Below are 21,470 nucleotides of genomic sequence, written 5' to 3'. Positions count from 1 at the left end.
ACCCTGTTGAAATTGGTGAAAATGGGTTCAGATTTAAGTATAACTCCCATATATAGTTTCACCCGATTTTATGTAAATGGTGCAACAAAGTCTCCGCAAATGTTTCGATTTGCACGAAATTTGGTATAGCTTACTGAATTAAGTCTAGAATGATGTGCGCTAAGTTTCATGAAAATCGGTTCAGGTTTAGATATAGCTCCCATATATAGTTTCGCCTGATATTATGTAATTTAAGTCCCTATATATATTTCTATTTGCACGAATTTTGGCATTGGGTACTGAATTAAGTCTAAAATGATATGTGCTAAGTTTCGCGAAAATCGGTTCAGATTTAGATATAGTTCCCATATATAGTTTCGTCCGATTTAATGTAAATGGTGCACCAAAGTCCCTATATATCTTTCGATTTGTAATTGTGACATAGCGTATTGAATTAAGTCAAGAATGTTGTGTGCTAAGTTTCGTGAAAATCGGTTCAGATTTGGATATAGCTCCCATATATATTTGTCCTATTTAATGTTGATGTACAAGAAATTTGGCATAGTTTACTGAATTAAGTCTAGAATGATGAGTGATAAGTTTCGCGAAATCGGTTCAGATAGTATAGTAGTAGGGTGACAAAGATTCTTACAATGACTAACATTTTACTAAACCGACGTATAGCTAGGCCGATAGATACAACGTACTGAAGTTAATATAAATTAATCTCTGGCAAGTTCCCTTGAAATTGGTTCAGATTTAGATATAGCTCATAACTTCATATAGGTGATAGTTTCCATATAATTTCGACCTATTTATGTTGACTGTACACCAAATATTAAATGGGTGTCTGATTGAGATTACATTTTAAACAGTGCAGTATACCAAATAGCGTGTGTCAAGTTTGCTTTAAATCGATTTACAAAATTTAGCATAGGCTGCAGAATGGTATGGATTGATAATAGTCGGTTTACATATAGATAAAGATCACATATTTAAGTTCATTCAATTTCATGTCAATGTCTCTTCGAAAATGCGACGTATCACTCTCCACTCATATGCACACTTTTTCCGATTAAATTATATAGGAAATAATTGATCTTTTAATTTCTAAATTTTGTTCCAAATATAATGTATAAATAGGTTTTGGTTTTCTTTAATGCTCGGAAATGTTGATACCGTTCGTTGATCTAATGAACGACTTTACTACTTTCCTTACTGTTTTTTTTATTTGTTTATGCCCATATTTTTCCAAAGAATATTACAATGGTGATTTTTTTTAAATGTTTTTTAAGAGCTGTCTTTAGGAAGGCTTCGTTTCAAGAAACATACAAGTGTTACTATATACATATATATTCTCTAGCATGGTTTATATATATATATATATATATATATATTGTTTTTAATTTTCATTTATATATTTATTTGGTTTTCTTCTTTTTCAATTACTTAAAAAAATTACATTTGTATTTTTTTGGTTGGTTTACATAAAAAACAGAAACAAAATTAATTATTATAATTATTAATATTTTGATACATACTTTTATTACATAAAAATTATGTAAATTTCTAAACTTAATAATGATTTTAAATCTTGTTTTCGTCGTTACACTTCTTGTTTGCTGTCTTTGCTTGTTTTTGTCTTTAAGATTTGTCATACAATTTAACAATTATTCATTACTACACTTCGTTTCATTTTCTTTTCACAAAATTCATTGAATTGAAATCCTTAAAGGATTTCCGTTTCTTTTTTCTCGTCATTCTTGCTTGGTGAAGTGGTGGTTGTGGTGAGGAGTAGAGGGTCAACAATTTGATTTATTGCAACATTTATTTTTTTATTTATTTATTTTTTCTAAAACAAAATAATAAAATTTTCTATTTTAAGGTACACTGAAAAATTGTCTTCTGTTGTTGTGGTATTGTTGTTAATAATGTTGCCAATTTTGGTTGAATTTGATTCTTTGTGTTTTGCATTATTAGTTTAACAATTAAAATTGATTTAAATAAATTACTGAAAAAATTCTATGAAAGAATTTAGTTTATTATTATTAACAATTTGTCTCATAATTTTTGTGGAAATATAAAACAAGTATTTTGATTTTTTTATTATTTTTCAATAGTATTATTTTTTTAAAACATTGTTATTTTTGTTTTATATTTGTGCTCGATTTTCCAAAAAGTGCCTTGTGTTGAGAGGTTCATGTTATGAAACTTTAAAATTTATTTTAAATCTTTATTTTTTTTCTTTTGTTGAGAGAGAGGGGGTTTTTCAATCCTTGAGCAAATTTCTGTTGTTTTCTTAACAGCTGTTGTTTCTGTGTGTAGAGGGAGGAGGAGGATGTTGGTTTTCTTATTATAACGTTTAATAAAATTGATCAATTTGTTCTTCTTTTTATAATTTTTTCTAGTTATTTTTAATAACAAATGTTTGTGTCGGTGAAAACTTAATGAGTCGTAATAATTGTTAGTATTAAAAAAAAAATAAAACACTAATTTTTGATGTACGATTTTGGTTAGAAAAATGCTAATAGGCAATTCAATAGAATTCTGTTCTTATTTGAAATCACTATGAGATTTAAAGACATTTTAAATTCAATTTCTTTTCTTTTGTTTGGTAACATTTTTCTAAACAAAATCAAGTTCACCCCATAGTTTTTTTTATATATTTATTTCTTTCTTTTATCATGTCATTTACTATATTTCAGTTCTTAATTCTTAACGTTTATTTTAGAATATTTGATGTTGGAGTTGGTTGTAGTCCATTTTTTTATTTTCATTCTGTATTAATTTTTTTAAAATTGTTTTTAATAAATTTTGGCTTATTAGGATAAAAAAGAATTCCACCTGGTTTATGTTGTTTTTGTATTTTAATTAATTTAATGTCTTATTTATTGACGGGGCACCCACATGCACGCATATTATTTTCTATAGTCAGGGTGTTCAAAAGTATTGCATCTTCCGACTCGCACTTGCACAGTGCATTTGACTCTCTGTAAGGTGTGCATGCATCTCTGACCACTTACAATGTCAAAGGTTTCGGTTTATATTTTTTCAGTATGGAAAGATAATAAATGTTTTCAACAAATACAAAATCTCTTTAATGGCTCCATTCGAAAATTCGATTGTTTTATTAGATTACGGCTATGTCAAGGGTAAGTCCTACACAGTAAAGAATTTGAAGGGTGCACCAATGCCCTTGTCAGAGATGGCGAAAGAAGACAGGATTGCTACTCTTCACCAAGAAAAGTCAAATTCTTATTTATCAGATTGTTTAGAACCTGATTAACGTACCTTACACTTTGGGCACGCAAAGGTCCTTTACATGAATACTAGGTTCCTAGTCCTTTACTATAAGTAGATTTGAGAATTAAATTTTAATAGGGAATACAATATATACGTACTACTCTGACCCTCTTAGTTATTACGATGACAGAATCCGCACCTACTTCGAATAAGCAGGAAATAGTGGAATAGTGAAGAACCTGATAGGAGAACCCTAAAATCTATCTGGCCGGTGATTTCCAATCATTGATTTCTAGAGGTAACAAAGAAATGAAACTGACTGTTGGAATCATAACATGTCATAGTGATGTGAAATATTGCAGTCTATGCGAGATTGAAAGAGACACGAGAAACGAGCGAACGTCCAGATTTTTTTGATCTAAAAAATGCACCCCTAGATCAAGAAGCCTACCAAGCAGGTTTGAATGGTATTCACACGGACACAGTCGCTCAGGCAGTAGAGCAATATCGTGTAAATATCATAATCGAAGACCACCCCAATGCATCGCAGCAGAGGAGAAGCAGCTGCCAAGACAAACACAAGTAGTCTTGGCTCAACTAAGATCAGGAGGTATAGGAAGCAGAACCAGTTAATGGATGACCCACCGGATGTATTCTGTTCTGCAGAACCAGGTAATGAATGACCCACCGGATGTATTCTGTTCTGCAGAACCAAGTAATGAATGACCCACCGGATGTATTCTGTTGCTAAAACTTAAGTTTGTCTTTTGTCTGCAGGCAGGTAATGTTCGAAGATGGGATATATCGGTCCACGTTTAGGCATAGCTACCATATTAGGGTACCCCCCAATTTTCGGTATTTTGGAGTTCTTGAGCGCGTTTTTCAACCGAATTCGCTGAAATTTGGTACATTGTACCACAAAAAATTATAAATGTAGGTCCACATTTTCTGGAAAATTAGGAGGTACCGTTATAGGGGGACCTCCTAATTTTCAGTATTTTAGGGGGTTTAATCGTATTTTTCCAGCGAATTGGCTGTAATTTAGTATTTTGAGTTCATAATAGGTACAACATCTTGCCACAAAAAATTATGAATATAGGACCCTTTTTCGGGTAGCCCCCATATAAGGGTACCCCTAATTTTCGGTATTTTGGGGTTCTTGAGTGCGTTTTCAACCGAATTTGCTGCAATTTGGTATTTTTTAATCGTATATGCTAACAAATCTACCCACTAAAAATTATTAATATTCGCCCCCTGTTTGAGGCAGTCCCCCTATATTTAAAAGGTTATAGGCCTATCCCCTGCGTTGGACGTACCAGATCTAAAGAAACATGGGGTCTAGAACTAATATTTCGATGAGGCACATTTTCACTGTATCAAAGTGTATACACAGCCATAAGCTGAATTTGGTGTACATTATGATTTACATAATCGGTTTGTAAAAATGTCGGTATAGGTCCACTTTTTGTTATGTTCCCTATATTTTCATTTCAAGTATCTGTCAATATATCTGTGGTGGAGGGCATCCAATGATCGGCCCGGTCTTGCACACAATTTGTGGTCGTATACATTGAGAGAGACTATGGAGAACTAGCATAACACTACCCTAAAAGCTTTCATCGACATATAGTAAAATTTTTAGACAACAAATACTTAATTTTTAATCATATAGACCAAATACGGATACGAGTTTTCTAATGGCTTAGTACCGAATATGATTTTCTTGGAATCATACTCGGTACTGACCAAATCAAGGTTTTTTTCTTACCACATACCCTCAATTTATTTGGGCTTTGAGATTTGGTATTTGTTTAAAACGATATTTCCAAAATGCAATATTATTTTATTTTATATATACTTTTTAAATATTTCTATTTTTAGATTTCATAGATTATATAGACAAATTTAACCAATTTCATTTTTATAGTTATAATAATAATTTTATTATAATATTTAAAATTTTATTGAATTCTATTTGTATGGATGCATTTGTTTTTCGTTGATACATTTTTTTAAAATGGCTATCAATGAAACAATGCACTTCCTTTTGTTCAGATCTTAAACTATGACTTTTTTTATATATGACTAGATAATGCGCTAATAAAAAACAATAATATTACTGCTCTATAAAATTGTGTAAATAAAATAAATGTAATTTAAATTCTATATGTATTTTTTTATAAAAATAAATTTAAAAAAAAAACAATTATTAATATGAAGACATTTTTATAATAAATTGTATTTTGGTATTTTCTTCTATAAAATTTGAATTAATCTCATAATAATACACAATTAAATGCAATTGAGAAAACAGGTTTTTTTAATATATATATATATATATATATAGGAAGGAAGTGCTTCTATATACGGCAATTTGTTTATAGGACCAATATTTTTGTTAACTATTTGGTTAGGATTTTTTGTAAGGTTATGTATTATTTTTTTCCTTTAATGTGAATATCTGTAGTGAGTTATGGAAAACAATTTGTTTTTATGCGATTTTTTTTTATCTTGAATATATGTATGTCGGTATATGAGGATTATTTGGAGTCTTATGTGTAAATATATATGTATGTATAACTGTAATTAAAATGATTGATTTATACTTATTGACAAATATCCCTAAATGCAATTTGTGAATATTAGTTATGGCGGCTGATAAATATTGAAAAGAAAATAATAATTAAAAAAACACTTTTTATGTGGCTGGTTGAAATAATATGGCATCATTCTTACAATAACTGGCCAAAAACAAATTTATATAAAAATTTTTCATTCTCTTTTTCATCTGAAAATACCAAAAGTATAACTCTAATTTTCAAGGAGTTTTGAGCTTCCGAACAATACTAAACTAACATTGTTTTTTTTTATTTAAACTTCAACCATAATTTATGCGTATGAGAGTATCATATACGTTTTAACAAAACATTTGAAAATATAAACTAAACTTAATTTATAACAATAATCATTGTATGATTACTACTACAATTTTAGTTTAAAATTATATTACACATCATTTTCATTTTTTTTTTAATTTTTTTTAGTAATTCATACAAAAAATGAATAATGTTCTTAAATATAACAGGAGTTTTTTTTTGTTGTTATATACTATAATCTAAATATAGATCAATTTTCATAATTTTCTAAAATTTTTAATAAAAAACTTTTAAATAAAGGAATAATAAATTAAGAAATAGTCAAAAATATACTTTGGTATTATTAAGATTTCGAAATTAAACATTTTCAAAATAATATCAATTTTCTTTTTATCTTAAACAGACAACAGATTTTAAACAATAGTTTTATAACAATGTCATGACAAAACTTAAATACATACTCTAGTTATTTTTCCAATTAATTGCTTAGATTTTCCATCCACTTGTTTTTTGTTTGTTTTTTTTATAAATTTAAGCCTTAAATATCTGTGGAAATTCATTGGCTATTTCACGGACCAATTTCTGATCGGAGGCACTGCATTCGGTTTCCTCACAAAATATTCGTGTAAAGATTTTCATAAAATCTTGTTTACGATGCTGATGTTCCTGGTAGTCGGTGTTGCGTAGAATTCTTCGACACAATTCCAAATAACAACGTCTCATCTAATATTGGAAAAAATAAAATAAATTGTTAATATTAATTCACAGTAAGAGAAAAATTAAATATCATTTTTCAAAGAGATTTCAGTTTTCAAAAAAAAAAAAAAATATATATATATATATATATATATATTTCAAAGACTAGCAAAATTCTCAATTTTTAACAAAATTATCAGCATTGGACATAAGGTAAATTTGTTATGAATATTTTTAAATATTATCAGAAGTGTTAATTTTTTAGGAATATTTTCCAATTAAACTTTATAAGGCAAGGACAATACTCTGATTACATCGTGTAATAATAGAAGCAAGAGAACAAGTAAGAAGTAGCAAAGCATCTGGGGAAGATGGCTACCGGAGCAAGCTCTAAAAGCAGACGACAGAATCAGCTGAGTTACTACGATCTCACATCGTATCAGCGGAGGATACGATTGGCCGAATAATAATAAAGAATAATCCTGTTCAACACATATAGGGCAAGTTGAAATCATAAGATGAACAACCTCGAACTGAACAACCTGACTTCGGACCAAATAAATGATGTGTGGACCAGGTCACAATCAAGCAGGTTCAATGTGAAAATTTCCATTGCAAAAATATATTTTTGTATGAAAACAATTTATATCATGGGACCGGGCACGCTGGGCTCCCCACCAGTGTTGCCGTTCGAAAAATTTTTTTCCGCCCAAAATTCCCCTAAAAAGTGACCAAAATCAACAGTTTATGCCCAAAAGTCAAGATTTGAAAAAAGTATACCCTGCCTGTATATATTAAAAGTGCAGAAGATGTTGGAAAAGTAAAAAAAAATATTTTAAAAAAGTTTTCACAGTGTCAAAATTTTAAGTATTTTTAAGCCCAAAATTAGGCGAATGGAATGTCAGATTTGAACAAGGCAAATTTAGGACAATTATCGGCTATATATAATAATAATAACAATTTAAAAGAGGGCAGACGGGCGGACAAACGTGTCTAAGTGAACTTGGTCAGTCGAGATATGTCGATATACTATAAGGGGCAATCTTACGCATTTTTTAAATTAAATGGATATAGATTGTCACACACAATGTCCATTACACAACCAAAATGGCGCTTGAATGGAAAACCACAGGATTGCGAAAACGAAATCGACCAAGAAATATCTGGTACCAACAATATCCCAAGAACTAAGACAAAATATGGATTCCCATGAGGAGTAACAGGAAAAAATTTACCACTTTCGGAGGGAAGGATTTTTTTAATAATATTCTTCAAGGATTATCAAAGGCGTGAATTTATTAAGAATAATTTTCAAGTATTATCAGAGGTTGGCATTTTTTGACCGTGGATTTTTATACCCTTCACCACACCGTGGTACAGGGTGTTATGTCTTCGTGCATATGCTTGTAACGGGCAAAAGGAATCGTGATAGGCCCATGGTCTGTTCATGTTAAACAAAGTACAGGTCGCATTTATGATTCGATTTGGATGAAATAAGGCACATATTTGACCAAAGGAAGAACCCTATTGAAATTTAAGAAAATCGGATCAGATTTAGATATAACTCCCGTATATAGTTTCGTCCGATTTTATGAAAATGGTGCATCAAAGTCCCTATATATGATTCGATTTGCACGAAATTTTGCATAACGTACTGAATCAAGTCTAGAATGATGTGTGACATGTTTCCTCAAAATCGGTTCAGATTTAGATATAGCTCCCAGATATATTTTCGACCGATTTTATGTAAATGATGCACCAAAGTCCATTTATATCCTTCGATTTGCACGAAATTTGGCATAGTGTACTGAAATTACTCTAGAATGATGTGTGCTAAGTTCCGTGAAAATCGGTTCAGATTTAGATAAAGCTCCCATATAACTTATAGTCCGATTTTATGTAAATAGTGAATCAAAGGCCCATAATATTCTTCGATTTGCACGAAATTTGGCATAACGAACATAATTAAGTCTAGAACAATGTGTGTTAAATTTCTCGAAAGTCGGTTCAGATTTAGATATAACTCCGATATATATTATGTATAATTGTAGCATATTTTTAGGTTGTTATTAGCCCTTGATTCGGTTATACTTTTATAGATTATTTTTCAATTACTATCCCTACCAAAATGTGGACTGCAGATTTCAGATTTAGTTTGAGATCTACCATAGTGTTTGATGAGATTTAAGGCACCTGTCACGATTTTCACTTATTGAAACAACATAAATTCCACTTACCGGATTTCCAGCACATAAATCTGTCAGCTGTCTAACAATAATATCAATTAATACTTTAGTATCGTTGGTATAGAACATTGCTGCCGTCTCCGCAACACTGAAGATATCAATGAACATTTTCAATACTGAATTCATGCAATCCGTTGAATGTTTTAGCAGTTTAATAGGATCCTCTGTAATTAATATAAATAGTATTATTATCAGCATTATTATTCATAACAATTGTGCGTGCGTGTGTTTGTTACATACCTTCACGATTCAATAGCAATAGTATCTTCTCGGTAAACACTTTCGCTGAGGGTAATGTTTGCATTGCTTCGACCACAACATTATGATTGCTATCATTAAATTGCAAATTAAAAGCTAAAACCAATGATATAACCATATCAACGAGTATTTCAGGATTATTGCCTTCGATAATTTCCAGCAGGAATGAGGCAAAATGAACGCCAAGATAATCTGCAAAATAATATAATTTTAATTATTTTATTATTTTTGTAATTAATTAAATAAAAACCAGTGTGCGGAGCATTATAGTAGGACGGGGCCGACCATATGATACCCTACACAACTTCCACGAAAATCTAACTTCTGTGGTTCTATAGAGTAACTTCCGGTAATGTGGACCACCATTTTCTTTTTTTGATATTGTGGGCGTACCAACGGTAAAAACTGAAAACAAACTGTTTTCACAACATAGTAGATTTGTTGGCTAAATATATTCCACGTCAAAAATTATATATATTTGTCTATAAAAATTTTATTGCATTATATTTCAAAAAACTCTAAGCTGCAAATAAAAATAACTTGGCGTGTAATGTGGACCAGTATGTGTGGGTAATGAGTATCAGTAAATTAAAGGTAGGTTGTGGTTTGGTTGTGATAAAATTCAATTTATTACACTCTTTGGTAACAATGAATGCAAAAATATATGGGTTCATGTTTTGGAATAGCCCCCATTTAGGGGTAACACCCCATTTGCGGTGATTTGAAGGTCCTTGCTTCATTATCCAACCGAAGCACCTGTAATTTCGCATATGGAGTTTTCAGAGGATAGAATACCTCATCGCATATTAAATTCACGCACGTTTCAAACTCGTCCTCATGAAAAGGTCCCACTTTTTTATAGTGGTCCACATTACCCGACATTGAATATATTTTACTCAGAAATAATTATCGGCTTCAAAAATGAATAAAAATTAAAAATCGCCGATTGTAATTACAGCTAAACGTATATTTTTGATATAGAAAACAAGAAAAACCACATAACTTCTTTATATTCGAGAAAAACAAAGTGTTGGACTATTTTGCAAAAACGTTCGACTATTGTGCTAAAAAATGTTCAAATCACACTTTTACAATCAGAGCTACATTTCTACTACTACATTTTCAACATTGCAATTATTTATTAAAAACCAATTTTGATGTTTGTTTTCACTAATAAGGAAAATATTTATCAAGGCCGCATTGACATATTTCAAGCATTTTCTTAGATATGGGGGGTGGTCCACATTTGACGCATGGTCCACATTACCCGAAGTTACTCTATTCTGAGCATGGAAAATATTTCCCGATATTTGCAACCTCTTGACCAACTATAGGTCAACAAATATTACTATTATTCATATTCTATTTACTTGTCCATATTCCCTTCGCCGGGGTTGTGTTGTGATGTTCGGCTTTCAATTGTGGCCTATAGGCCGACTCGAAAAAACACAAAAAAATAAATGTTCGCTTCACTTCATCCCAATATTATTATCTGAACATCGCCGAAAATTATAGTCGTTGTCCTTTACCATACCTGGATCCTCATGGAAAATTTCAAAGCGATTAGCGGTATATTTTCGACCTCTAGTGTGGTAATGGGTTACTAAATAATATCTCAGTACGTAAGCACCCGTAAATATTTACGTGTAACTCCCACATCCGAGTGCATACGACAATATAATTGGTATCAATTTAAAGGCCAACCACTCCTCTTGATTATACTGTCAACTTCTAGGATATATGTCCTTCAGGAGTAAATATATACGCTATAGAAAACAAATTTTGTCATTTTTCACACAAAAGTTAGGGTCCATTTGACCCGCTTAATATTGACCATTCTTTATCAAAACAGGTATGTTTATTCCTTGGCCCGATTCCCTTCTCCATGTAAAAATTCGCGATGTTTGAGCCATAATTGCGGCCTCTGGAGCTAATATCTAATTCTGAACTGATTTGGACAAAATTTAACACATGTAATTTTAGACCCCATACAATACGTCGTAGTGAGTACGGTTGGCCAAATTTCATCTGAATCGGCTATGGGAGCTCAGTGCACCATTTACATATGTATCGGAACTATGTGTAGATCTGAGCCGATTTTTACGAAACTTAACAAACTTCTTTATATACTCAATACGGTATGGTAATTCAAGATTCGTTTAAGTCGGACGAACATTGTGCATTTAGTGCACCATTTACACAAAATCGGACGAACATATGTATGGGAGCTATATCTAAATCTGAACCGATTTCAACAAAATTTAACACACAACTATATAGACTCGATACAGTACGGTAGTCGAAATTTTGTCTTAATCGGACAAATACTGGGAGTTTAGTGCACCATTTACAAAAAATCGGACGAACATATATATGGGAGCTATATCAAAATCTGATCTGATTTCAACGAAACTTGACACACATCATTCTAGACTCATTTTAATGTGATGTGCACAATTTCGTTTAAATCGGAAAAATATATAGGGGCTTTGGTGCACCATTTACGTAGAATCGGAAGACAGTATATATATGGGAGCTATATCTAAATCTGATCCGATTTCAACAAAACTTAGCACACACCATTCTAGACTCAATTTAATAAGCCATACACAATTTCGTGCAAATCGAAAGTAATATGGGGGCTTTGGGGCAAAATTTACGTAAAATCGGAAGACAACATATATTGAAGCTATACTCAAACCTGAACCGATTTTCATGAAACTTTGCACACATTGTTCTAGAATCAATGTAATAAGCTATGCACAATTTCATGTAAATCAAATGAAATATAGGAACATTGGTGCACCATTTATATAAAATCAGACTAAAATATATACGGGAGGTACCGATTGTTACAAAGCTACACATACCTCAATTTGTACTTAATTCAGTATGCAGAGCAGATCAATAACTTGGGTGAGCTATTTTGGAATCGGAACTATATCTAAATCTGAACCGATTTTAAACAATTTTTGGCTTTGGCTGCTTTGGTCAAATAAGAGGGCTGCGTTAAATTTCATTCATTAGGAACAAAAATGCGACATTTACTTTGTTTACAATTTAACATGGACATACAGACAGACGACATAAATCGACTCAGAAAGTGATTCTATGCATATTCTCAAAAGGAACCGTGGGCCAATTTCAGATGACATGCATAAATCGACTCAGAAAGTGATTCTATGAATATTCTCAAAATGAACCTTGGGTCAATTTCTTTTCCTTTTGCCTGTTACAAACATATGCACACAGACATAGTACCCTGTACCACAGTGTGGTATTTTCCGGAATGCTTAGAAAATATGTATCTCCTCCTCATTTTTGATACAGGCCCTCCGTTGACTTCCAACATATAGGGACTTTATATATATCCACTCACTACACTTACCCTGATGATTAACTGGCATCGGTTGGCCCAATGAAAATATAATTGTTAACATTTTGACTAGCTGCTTAAAACGATCTAAATTCGCAAAATTCGTTTTCATATCTTCAACAATTTCCAAAGGCAATACCGAAGTCAATAGGATATCGACAATAATGTGATCCAAGTGGCAGGCGGCCGTAAAAGTTTTCAGCAAGAGACGTTTTATGTTCCAACGTGTTTCCATTTGATAGTATTGTACTAGATTGACCAAAGCCTGATATTGGTCACAGGACATTTCATAACAGCAAATGGTTTCATCAGCATTGCTCTGGGAAAAATAAACACAATTACAATTTAATAGAGTTTCATGTATGTATTTCACTACTTACCAATATATCAATAAGATCCTCCAAGAATTGCACAATATCATCTTCATCCTCATACAACATCCATGTTCGCTGTTCCGAATCATTTTTACAATCAGCCAGCTGTGAAAATATATATTGCAATTTCTTGGCATCGTGGGTCATACCGAGTAGCTCCTTGGGCGTTTCTACCTTTTCGGTAACATGTATGGCCACCGCTTCCAGATAGGGATTAATAGCACCATTATACAATTGCTCTAAACTGGTTAGAACAACACGCAACGCTTCGCAGGATAAATCAAAACTTAAATTTGTATTGCGACGTATAACATCGACAATTTGATAGACATCTGACGATTCGACTTTTAAATTTGGTCTTGGATAACCTCCGGTATGAGCCAAGGCAGCTGCTGCAGCGGCTGCATGTAACTGTTGTAATGCAGCAGCACTATCTTCACTATCCAGCGCCTGACTGTTGTCATTACTGTCACCCTTAACGGCCTGGCCATTGGCCGCATTTCGTTCATCACTGCCATCAGCAGCAGCGTCACTACCCTCGGAACGGTCATTACCAGTTGTTGTTGTCTTGTCATCCTTATCAGCAATACCATTTTGTGTCTTAGCATGATTTCGGCTGTCAGCCTCATTTATTTTGTTCACCTTTTCTTTGGACTTTCGTTCTTTGTTGGACGTCGTTGTCGTCGTCGTTGACGCCAATGACGACTCCTTGTCCGATTTAAGTGTTCCATTTTCTTTCGAATGTGTATACGATGCCGAGGAATCATTTAGACTTGGTTCTTTATAGGTGGTGATGACATCCTCACTTGTTGTTGTAGTTGTTGTCGTAGTCTCAGAATGCTCGGAGGTAACACTATTATCTTGAGCTACATCATTGACTTTATTTTGTGCAGGTGATGGTGATTGAGCCTGTTGTTGTTGCTGTTGACTTTGTTGGGTCTGCACTTGCATTGAACCCATACTGGGCGACTCCGATATCATTAGAGGCAATGTGGTGGCCATGGAAGGACTTGATATTGATTTTTTACTACTATCCAAACGTTTAGAATGTGGTGGACTGTGAGGTCGATGTTCCTGTGCATGTGGTGCACTATGTTTGCCATCTCCAATACTCTGTGAAAATGATAATGATGAATCGGCATCACGCTCGGAATTGTCCTGAAAATACAAAGGGGAATATGAGATGAGAAAGATAGACATTTTTGCATATCATTAAAGCCTTGGGTTTCCAGCTTAAGACTAAGGGTAATTATATAGTATTCTATGTACATAAAAAGGGTGGCGTAGGGGATGATAGATACTTTACTACTTGGCTTTAACACGGCGAAGCCTAGCCTTATCTTGGTCCCTCTATCATCTCAATTGTGGACACTGACCTCTCCGCGGTGTCACCTGGGGTAGCTATTTTCATCACCCGTTGAAATAGAGAGCTGATTGAGGCGTCGGATTAGTTGCCCACACTATGAAAAAGCAAAATAATAAAACCAAACCCCCTTATTGTTGACGACCCCTACAAAAGTAATAAGGGCCACAATCTGCACTTGGAATGTGCGCACGTTGTACAGAACAGGCGCAGTCTTCGCTTTGACGGATGTGTATTGCTTTATAGGAAATGCGATGCAAAGAGACAGGCGTAAGTAAATCAGATGATTACGCCCTGTATTATAGCTGCCACTAAACGAGACATGAATTTGGCTGCGGATATATGGTTAACAGGAGAATAAAATAAATCGTCTCCAGATTCACTCCAGTAGATGAGCGAAGATCTTCTACATCAGTCTTATTTGCGCCCATGCCACGCCCTACGGAAGAGAAAGACATATTTTACGACAGCCTAGAAACTGCATATGACCGCTGCCCTGGCCATGACTTTAAAATTATGCTAGGAGTTTCTAATGCAAAAATCGGAAGGGAAAATATTTTTTCCCTTCCGATTACATCCGAAAACGGCATGAGGTTGATTGACTTGATTGACCACCTGGATTTCTCCTGATCAATCAACGAGAAATCAAATTGACCATGCTGTGATAGACGGAAGCCATTCGTCCAGTGTTTTAGACATTCGATCGATACAAGGAGCGAATATCGATAAGGACCATTACATTGGTCTTAATGTAGCAGAAGAAGTGCGATCTAATATAACACGGAAACTCGACGCTGGAAAGCTGCAAACACAGCATGTAGCAGAGGCCTACTCCGCTCAACTAACCCAACTGCTTGACGAAGGCACTTCTTGTCCCGATAATAGTATCGAAGCACAATGGAAAAGAATTGCCCACACCCTACAAACTCCAGCAAAAGCAAAACCACCATGAAACCCGTGGTACGACCAGGAGGGTCGTAATGCTAATGATGTGAAAAACGCAGCGTATAGGCAACTCTGCAGACAGTAGCAAAACGTTATCGGGAGAAAAAGGAGGCAGGAGAAACGTATTTTCAGAAAAATGAAGAAAGAACAAGAAAAACGTGAGCGTGAGCAAATTGAGATGTACAGGAGGCAGAATGAAGTCTGGAAATTTTACCAACGAGTAAAACACCAAACCGAAGGCTTTGGCGCAGGCACACCCTCTTGTAGAGATGAAAATGGAAACCTGTAGGCCTATTCTGTAACTTTTTAACAACATTCGATATTGTTTAGTTTACAACAATGTCATTTGTTTGTTTTGTTGTTTTTACAATAACAAAAGAAATTTAAACAATATCGATAGTTGTTAAAAGTTACAGAATAGGCCTACTGGAAGGAGATTTTAAGAAGCTTCTGGTATCAAATAGTGGCCGTGATTAAGATATGACGGTATAGAGTGAATACCACCTAGCCAAGATGAGGTCAGAATAGCTATTACTCCGCTGAAGAACATTAAAACTGCAGGAGAGGATGTGTTACCAGCCGAACTATTCAAGACCGGGGGTAGGGATGCTGATAAGGAGCATGCGCGAACTGATTAGTACAATTTGGCTAGAGGAAGTAATGACCAATGATTGGTCATTAATTCGCGCGCATAAAAAAGGAGACACAACTATAGAGGAATAAGTCACCTTCCAATCGCATATAAAGTGCTATCCAAATTAAAGTCGGAAAAGACATATCTCCATCAATACCGAACGAGGATTCAGACAAGGTGACAGTTTATCATGTGATCTTTTTAACATCCTGCTGAAAAATGTCATACGAAACGCAAAAGTGAACAGAAATGCCACTCTGTACACCAAACAACACATGTTACTCGCCTACGCCTATGACATCGATATAATGGGTCGAACATTGCCAGCGATAACAGCCACCTTTGAACAAATTGAGAAGGAGTTTGGCAAAGTGAGTCAGGCAGTAAATGACGAGTAGACCAAGCTGATGGTATGAACTCGCAAGCCGTCCAGTAGACTCGGACCAACTGTGGAACTTGAGAACTACAGCTTCGAGGTAGTTAAAGATGTTATATACCTTGGTACCGCCATAAAAAAAACGAATGACATCAGTTTTGAAATTGGGAGAAGGATTGTGATGGCCAAAATATGATACTATGGTCAAAGTAAGCAGTTTAGAAACAAGGCCACCCCCCGCCAGACCAACAACACACTCTACAAGATGCTAATAGTACCCGTGCTGTTATATGGTCCTGGGAACTTGCGCAAGCAGATGAGACAGCTCTTTGGATGTTTGAAAGAAAAATTATCCAAAAGACCTACGGGCCAATCTGCGTCGACGGTGAATATCGGCGTCGAATGAAGCACGAGCTTTAGAATTTATACGCGGATATCGACATAGTCAGTCGTATTGAGCCGCAGCTACTACGGTGGCTAGGCCATATTATGCGAATGAATGAGAATGCCCTGCTCAAAAGGCGAGCCTACTGATGGTTCCCGTAGAAGGGGAAGGCCACGAATTAGATGGAAAGACCAAGTAGAAAACAACATCTTGGAACGTGGTCTTCCAAATTCGTAGAGATGCGCACAAGACCGACGCGCTTGGAAATCTTTTTTAAGCTCGGCTTATGGAACAACCATTCTGTAACAAGCCAGCTAAGTAAAGTAAGTACTCATATAAGGACCCGCACGATTCCACGTATATTGAAGTCGTTTTAACTTAAGACGTCTTAACTTTTTCTACTACACAGATATAGAGGGTTCTTGCAAGCATTTAGGATTATTACTATAAAACTTCAGAGATTGTGTATCGATAGCAAGCAATTAAAATAACTGTTATCTACAGAGGACCTTTTAAACGTCTTCCAACCACAGAAGTCCTCCTAAAATACCCTGTAGATAACTTTTGAATTCATTTAGAATGTTTACCCATCATTGAACTTTAAGGATTACAAACTTTTAGAAACCATTTATTTAATTAGAGATCTATTATACTCACCAAATACATTCTCTCCATCGAGATTTTCTTTTCTCTCAGCCTCTCTAGGAGTTCTTCTTTGGGCATAATTCCATTTATTTCAGTTTCTTTGGATAGTTCCAGTGATTCAATGGATGAATTTAGGAAACTGATTAGGAAATCTGGTTCAACCTGGAAAATTAAAAGAATAATTATATTAATAAATGAATATTTTTAAATAATGTAAACAAATTAAACACAAAATCCATAAAAAAGATAATATGTTTGCATAAATCTTAACAATTTCCCATCCAAGATCCTTTCCAACATATAGTATAAACAACTTGTTTTCGAAATGCCTATGCCTGAATGTGTGTAGCAATGCCCTTGTCGTCTCCTTGCCTTCATAAAAAGAAAGGGGAAAATAAAATGTTAATATCCTTGTTATTCTCTTTTTGCGGACGATGACAGCTAATTGAATTTGTTTGCTTTATTCGTTTTTCCTGTTTTTAATTACTCATAATTTACATGTAAAGTTTCATACGTAACTACATTTACCTGCAAAACACACCAACAACATACTCGTACATACATACACACAAGGACATAGTTGACTATATAATACACAAGTTGTTGGTGGTTTTGGTGTTTGCTTTTTAAATTTAAGGCATAACAAATTAGGCTTTAATAAATTATTCATTGGGTTATTAAAAAAAATATGTTAAGAAATTGAGTTAGAAATTAAAATCGTTATAGTACTGAATCTGAATAATATCTGGATTTTGAAAGTAATAAATTCGGACGGGGCCGACTATATGATACCCTTCACCACTTTTTAAAGTACCAGTAATATGAAATTGGATCCATAAACATGATATTCTGCAACAAATACTAAATTTTTCACTACACTATTTACCTTAAATCGTACAAAAATGTATATGGGAGCTATGTCTAAATCTGAACCGATTTTCACGAAACTAAACACATCATTCTAGACCTAATTCATTACGCTGTTCCAAATTTCGTACAAATCGAAAGATATTAAGGACTTTGGTGCACCATTTACATTAAATGGAACGAAAATATATATGGGAGCTATATCTAAATCTGAACCGATTTTTCCCAATTTCAATAGGGTTTGTCCTTGGGCCAAATAAGTGACCTATGCAAAATGTCATCGAAATCGGATCATAAATGTGTACAGGCGTTCACAAAAATACATGGACGGACAGACGGATATGCGTAAATCGACTCAGAAAGTGATTCTAAGCATATTCTCAAAAGGAACCATGTATCTATCTCGTTTCCTTTTGCCTGTTACAAACATATGCACAAAGACATAATACCCTGTACCACAGTGTGGTGAAGGGTATAAAAAATATGGGTTTAAATAACCCACGTTCTTACATCCAATGTAATGAATAATGATCGGGATCATAATATAGGACCATAAAATGCACCGATACAGAAAATGTTTCTAAGCGAAAGTATTTTATTTCGACAACATTTTATTCTTTTAAAAAATCTACGCCTGTGATAGTCCTGCGATAGTCCTTTAAAAATATTCTTTTTTAAAAATCTACGCCTGTCCTTTAAAAATATTCTTTTTTAAAAATCTACGCCTGTCCTTTAAAAATATTCTTTTTTAAAAATCTACGCCTGTCCTTTAAAAATATTCTTTTTTAAAAATCTACGCCTGTCCTTTAAAAATATTCTTTTTTAAAAATCTACGCCTGTCCTTTAAAAATATTCTTTTTTAAAAATCTACGCCTGTCCTTTAAAAATATTCTTTTTTAAAAATCTACGCCTGTCCTTTAAAAATATACTTTTTTAAAAATCTACGCCTGTCCTTTAAAAATATTCTTTTTTAAAAATCTACGCCTGTCCTTTAATAATATTCTTTTTTAAAAATCTACGCCTGTCCTTTAAAAATATTCTTTTTTTAAAAACCTACGCCTGTCCTTTAATAATATTCTTTTTTAAAAATCTACGCCAGTCCTTTAAAAATATTCTTTTTTTTAAATCTACGCCTGTCCTTTAAAAATATTCTTTTTTTAAAATCTACGCCTGTGATAGTCCTTTAAAAATATTTTTTTTTAAATATACGCCTGTGATATTCCTTTAAAAATATTCTTTTTTAAAAATCTACGCCTGTGATAGTCCTTTAAAAATATTTTTTTTTATATCTACGCCTGTGATAGTCCTTTAAAAATATTCTTTTTTAAAAATCTACGCCTGTGATAGTCCTTCAAAAATATTCTCGTAAAAAATCTACGCCTGTAATAGTTCTTTACAAATATTCGTAAAAAATATACACATTACATTAGTCCTTGGAAAATATTTCTTAAACAATCGACACCTCTACTGGCCTTTGAAAAACTATTATTTTAAAAAAAATCTATGTCTCTACTGGTCCTTAAAAATAGTCTTTTAAAAAGTCTACGACTTATTAGTCCTTTCAAAAAATATTTAAAAAAATCGAAAATATTTTTAAAAAATCTTATCTACAAGTCCTTTCTTGAGTCCTTAGAAACTATTTTCATGTATAACTCACGCTTCTGAATAGTCCTTCAAAAAATTATCACTTATCCGCTCTTCTGGAACTAAAAGCGTCATTCATATGGTAATATATGGGTCTCTATTTTCCTATTTTCCCTGCACTTTTTTTATTGTGTTAAAGGTATACAAGTTAATTTGTTGTCCTTGTTTGACTGCATTTACACAACAAAAATGCCACATTGTCTGGTGAGTGAGTCGTCATTAAAAGTTAAAAACCGGAAGCTATTCTTCGTCAGTATGAAAAACAATGCCTAGAATAATAGACATATTGTGGCACATGTGACAGCAGCAATATCAGCACTTGCAACTAAACGGTAACCTTGAGGCACACATACATGCCAGGCAGCAATGAAAACAACGATAATCGGAAACAAGAGTAATTTACACACAATTATCTGGATGTGGAAATTAATAAAGCCCCTGGCCTTAAAAATAAGAAAAAAACAAAAACAATTGTTAACAGACAAAGTTTGTAAACATTAGAAGAAGGATAAGAGATTCTGCATACCTAGATTATTAATATGAAATTTTAATACACATACACACACGCAACAACGACGCAAGGATAATCACAACAATGGCAAGAGCATACACATGTTTAAAAGAAATAAAATCTTCAGTGTTGTTGTTGCTGTTTTTATCATAGTCTTCTGAATTGTTCTAACAAGCCAAAGACAACATTTGTCTAGCATGCAGCATGCCACAGAAAGCTGAAATGCTGGCAGACCAAATCTCAATCTCAAACCATGCAACCAACTATTCCCAACCAAGAAACAAGCAAGGAGATAAACATAGGTATGCCCGACTGCTTGCCTGTCTATCTATCTGTTGTGTGTGTGTGTTTGGTGCATGTATGTCTTTTCCTTCCTTAGCCAGTGGCAATAAAACAGTCAAGGACATTGTGGCAAAAACATACAACGCATACATGTCAACAAACCTCCTTATACAGACCATTATCCTTATAACACACACTACATACATACTTATGTATGTAAATTTATATGAATGCAACGGCATTTGTACGACATGTGTATGTGTATCTCGCTTCCTGGCTTTGTACATGTGTATGTATGTGTATTAGTAATTAAATTGTATTTCCTTAAATAAAGATTAATTCACTTTCAACCAAAGCATAACAGGGAGACAGAGAGCACTCAAGCCACTCTCCGAATGGTTGAATGTAAGGTGCAACTGACTGACAAGCAGGCAGGCAAGACAGGTCATGTCATGTCATATAGAAATGATTGAGTTTGAAATATAGAGCCATCATATACCAACCAGCATATGGACTGGGTTTGATACACTCTTGGCCAAAAGCCGCAGATTCTTCAACAGTGGTTTGAAAAGCTTTACGTTAAAAAAAAAAACATGTAAAAACATAGAAAAGTTCGTCCGAGCCGAATTTCTTATAAGTTCCAGTATCTGTTAGGCAATTAGGTTTCCTTAAATCTGACGGGACCTTTATATGGAGGCACCACACTGTGGTACAGGGTATTATGTCTTTGAAACAGGCAAACATAATCGAGATAGACCCATGGTTCCTTT

At 33.7% G+C, this 21,470-nt stretch overlaps 1 protein-coding gene across 1 annotated transcript in view; it reads right to left on the bottom strand.

Moving 5' to 3' along the window:
- Positions 1–6,614: 6,614 nt before the first annotated feature.
- The window catches only part of LOC133324389 (NCK-interacting protein with SH3 domain), a 36,674-nt gene continuing 21,818 nt past the window's right edge, over positions 6,615–21,470 (bottom strand). The window contains exons 2-7 of the mRNA XM_061533235.1: positions 17,409–17,558; positions 13,055–14,206; positions 12,687–12,993; positions 9,281–9,490; positions 9,032–9,204; positions 6,615–6,821 (exon numbers count right to left, since the gene is read on the bottom strand). Coding sequence (XP_061389219.1) covers positions 6,630–6,821; positions 9,032–9,204; positions 9,281–9,490; positions 12,687–12,993; positions 13,055–14,206; positions 17,409–17,558 — 2,184 coding nt within the window. The 3' untranslated portion in view covers positions 6,615–6,629. The remainder of the gene's footprint in view (positions 6,822–9,031; positions 9,205–9,280; positions 9,491–12,686; positions 12,994–13,054; positions 14,207–17,408; positions 17,559–21,470) is intronic.

The sequence above is a fragment of the Musca vetustissima genome, unplaced genomic scaffold (assembly GCF_032173495.1).
Source record: "Musca vetustissima isolate MV318-11 ecotype Yass unplaced genomic scaffold, APGP_CSIRO_Mvet_v1 utg39152, whole genome shotgun sequence".
Taxonomy (NCBI): domain Eukaryota; kingdom Metazoa; phylum Arthropoda; class Insecta; order Diptera; family Muscidae; genus Musca; species Musca vetustissima.
This window is presented reverse-complemented; position numbering and strand designations above follow the sequence as displayed.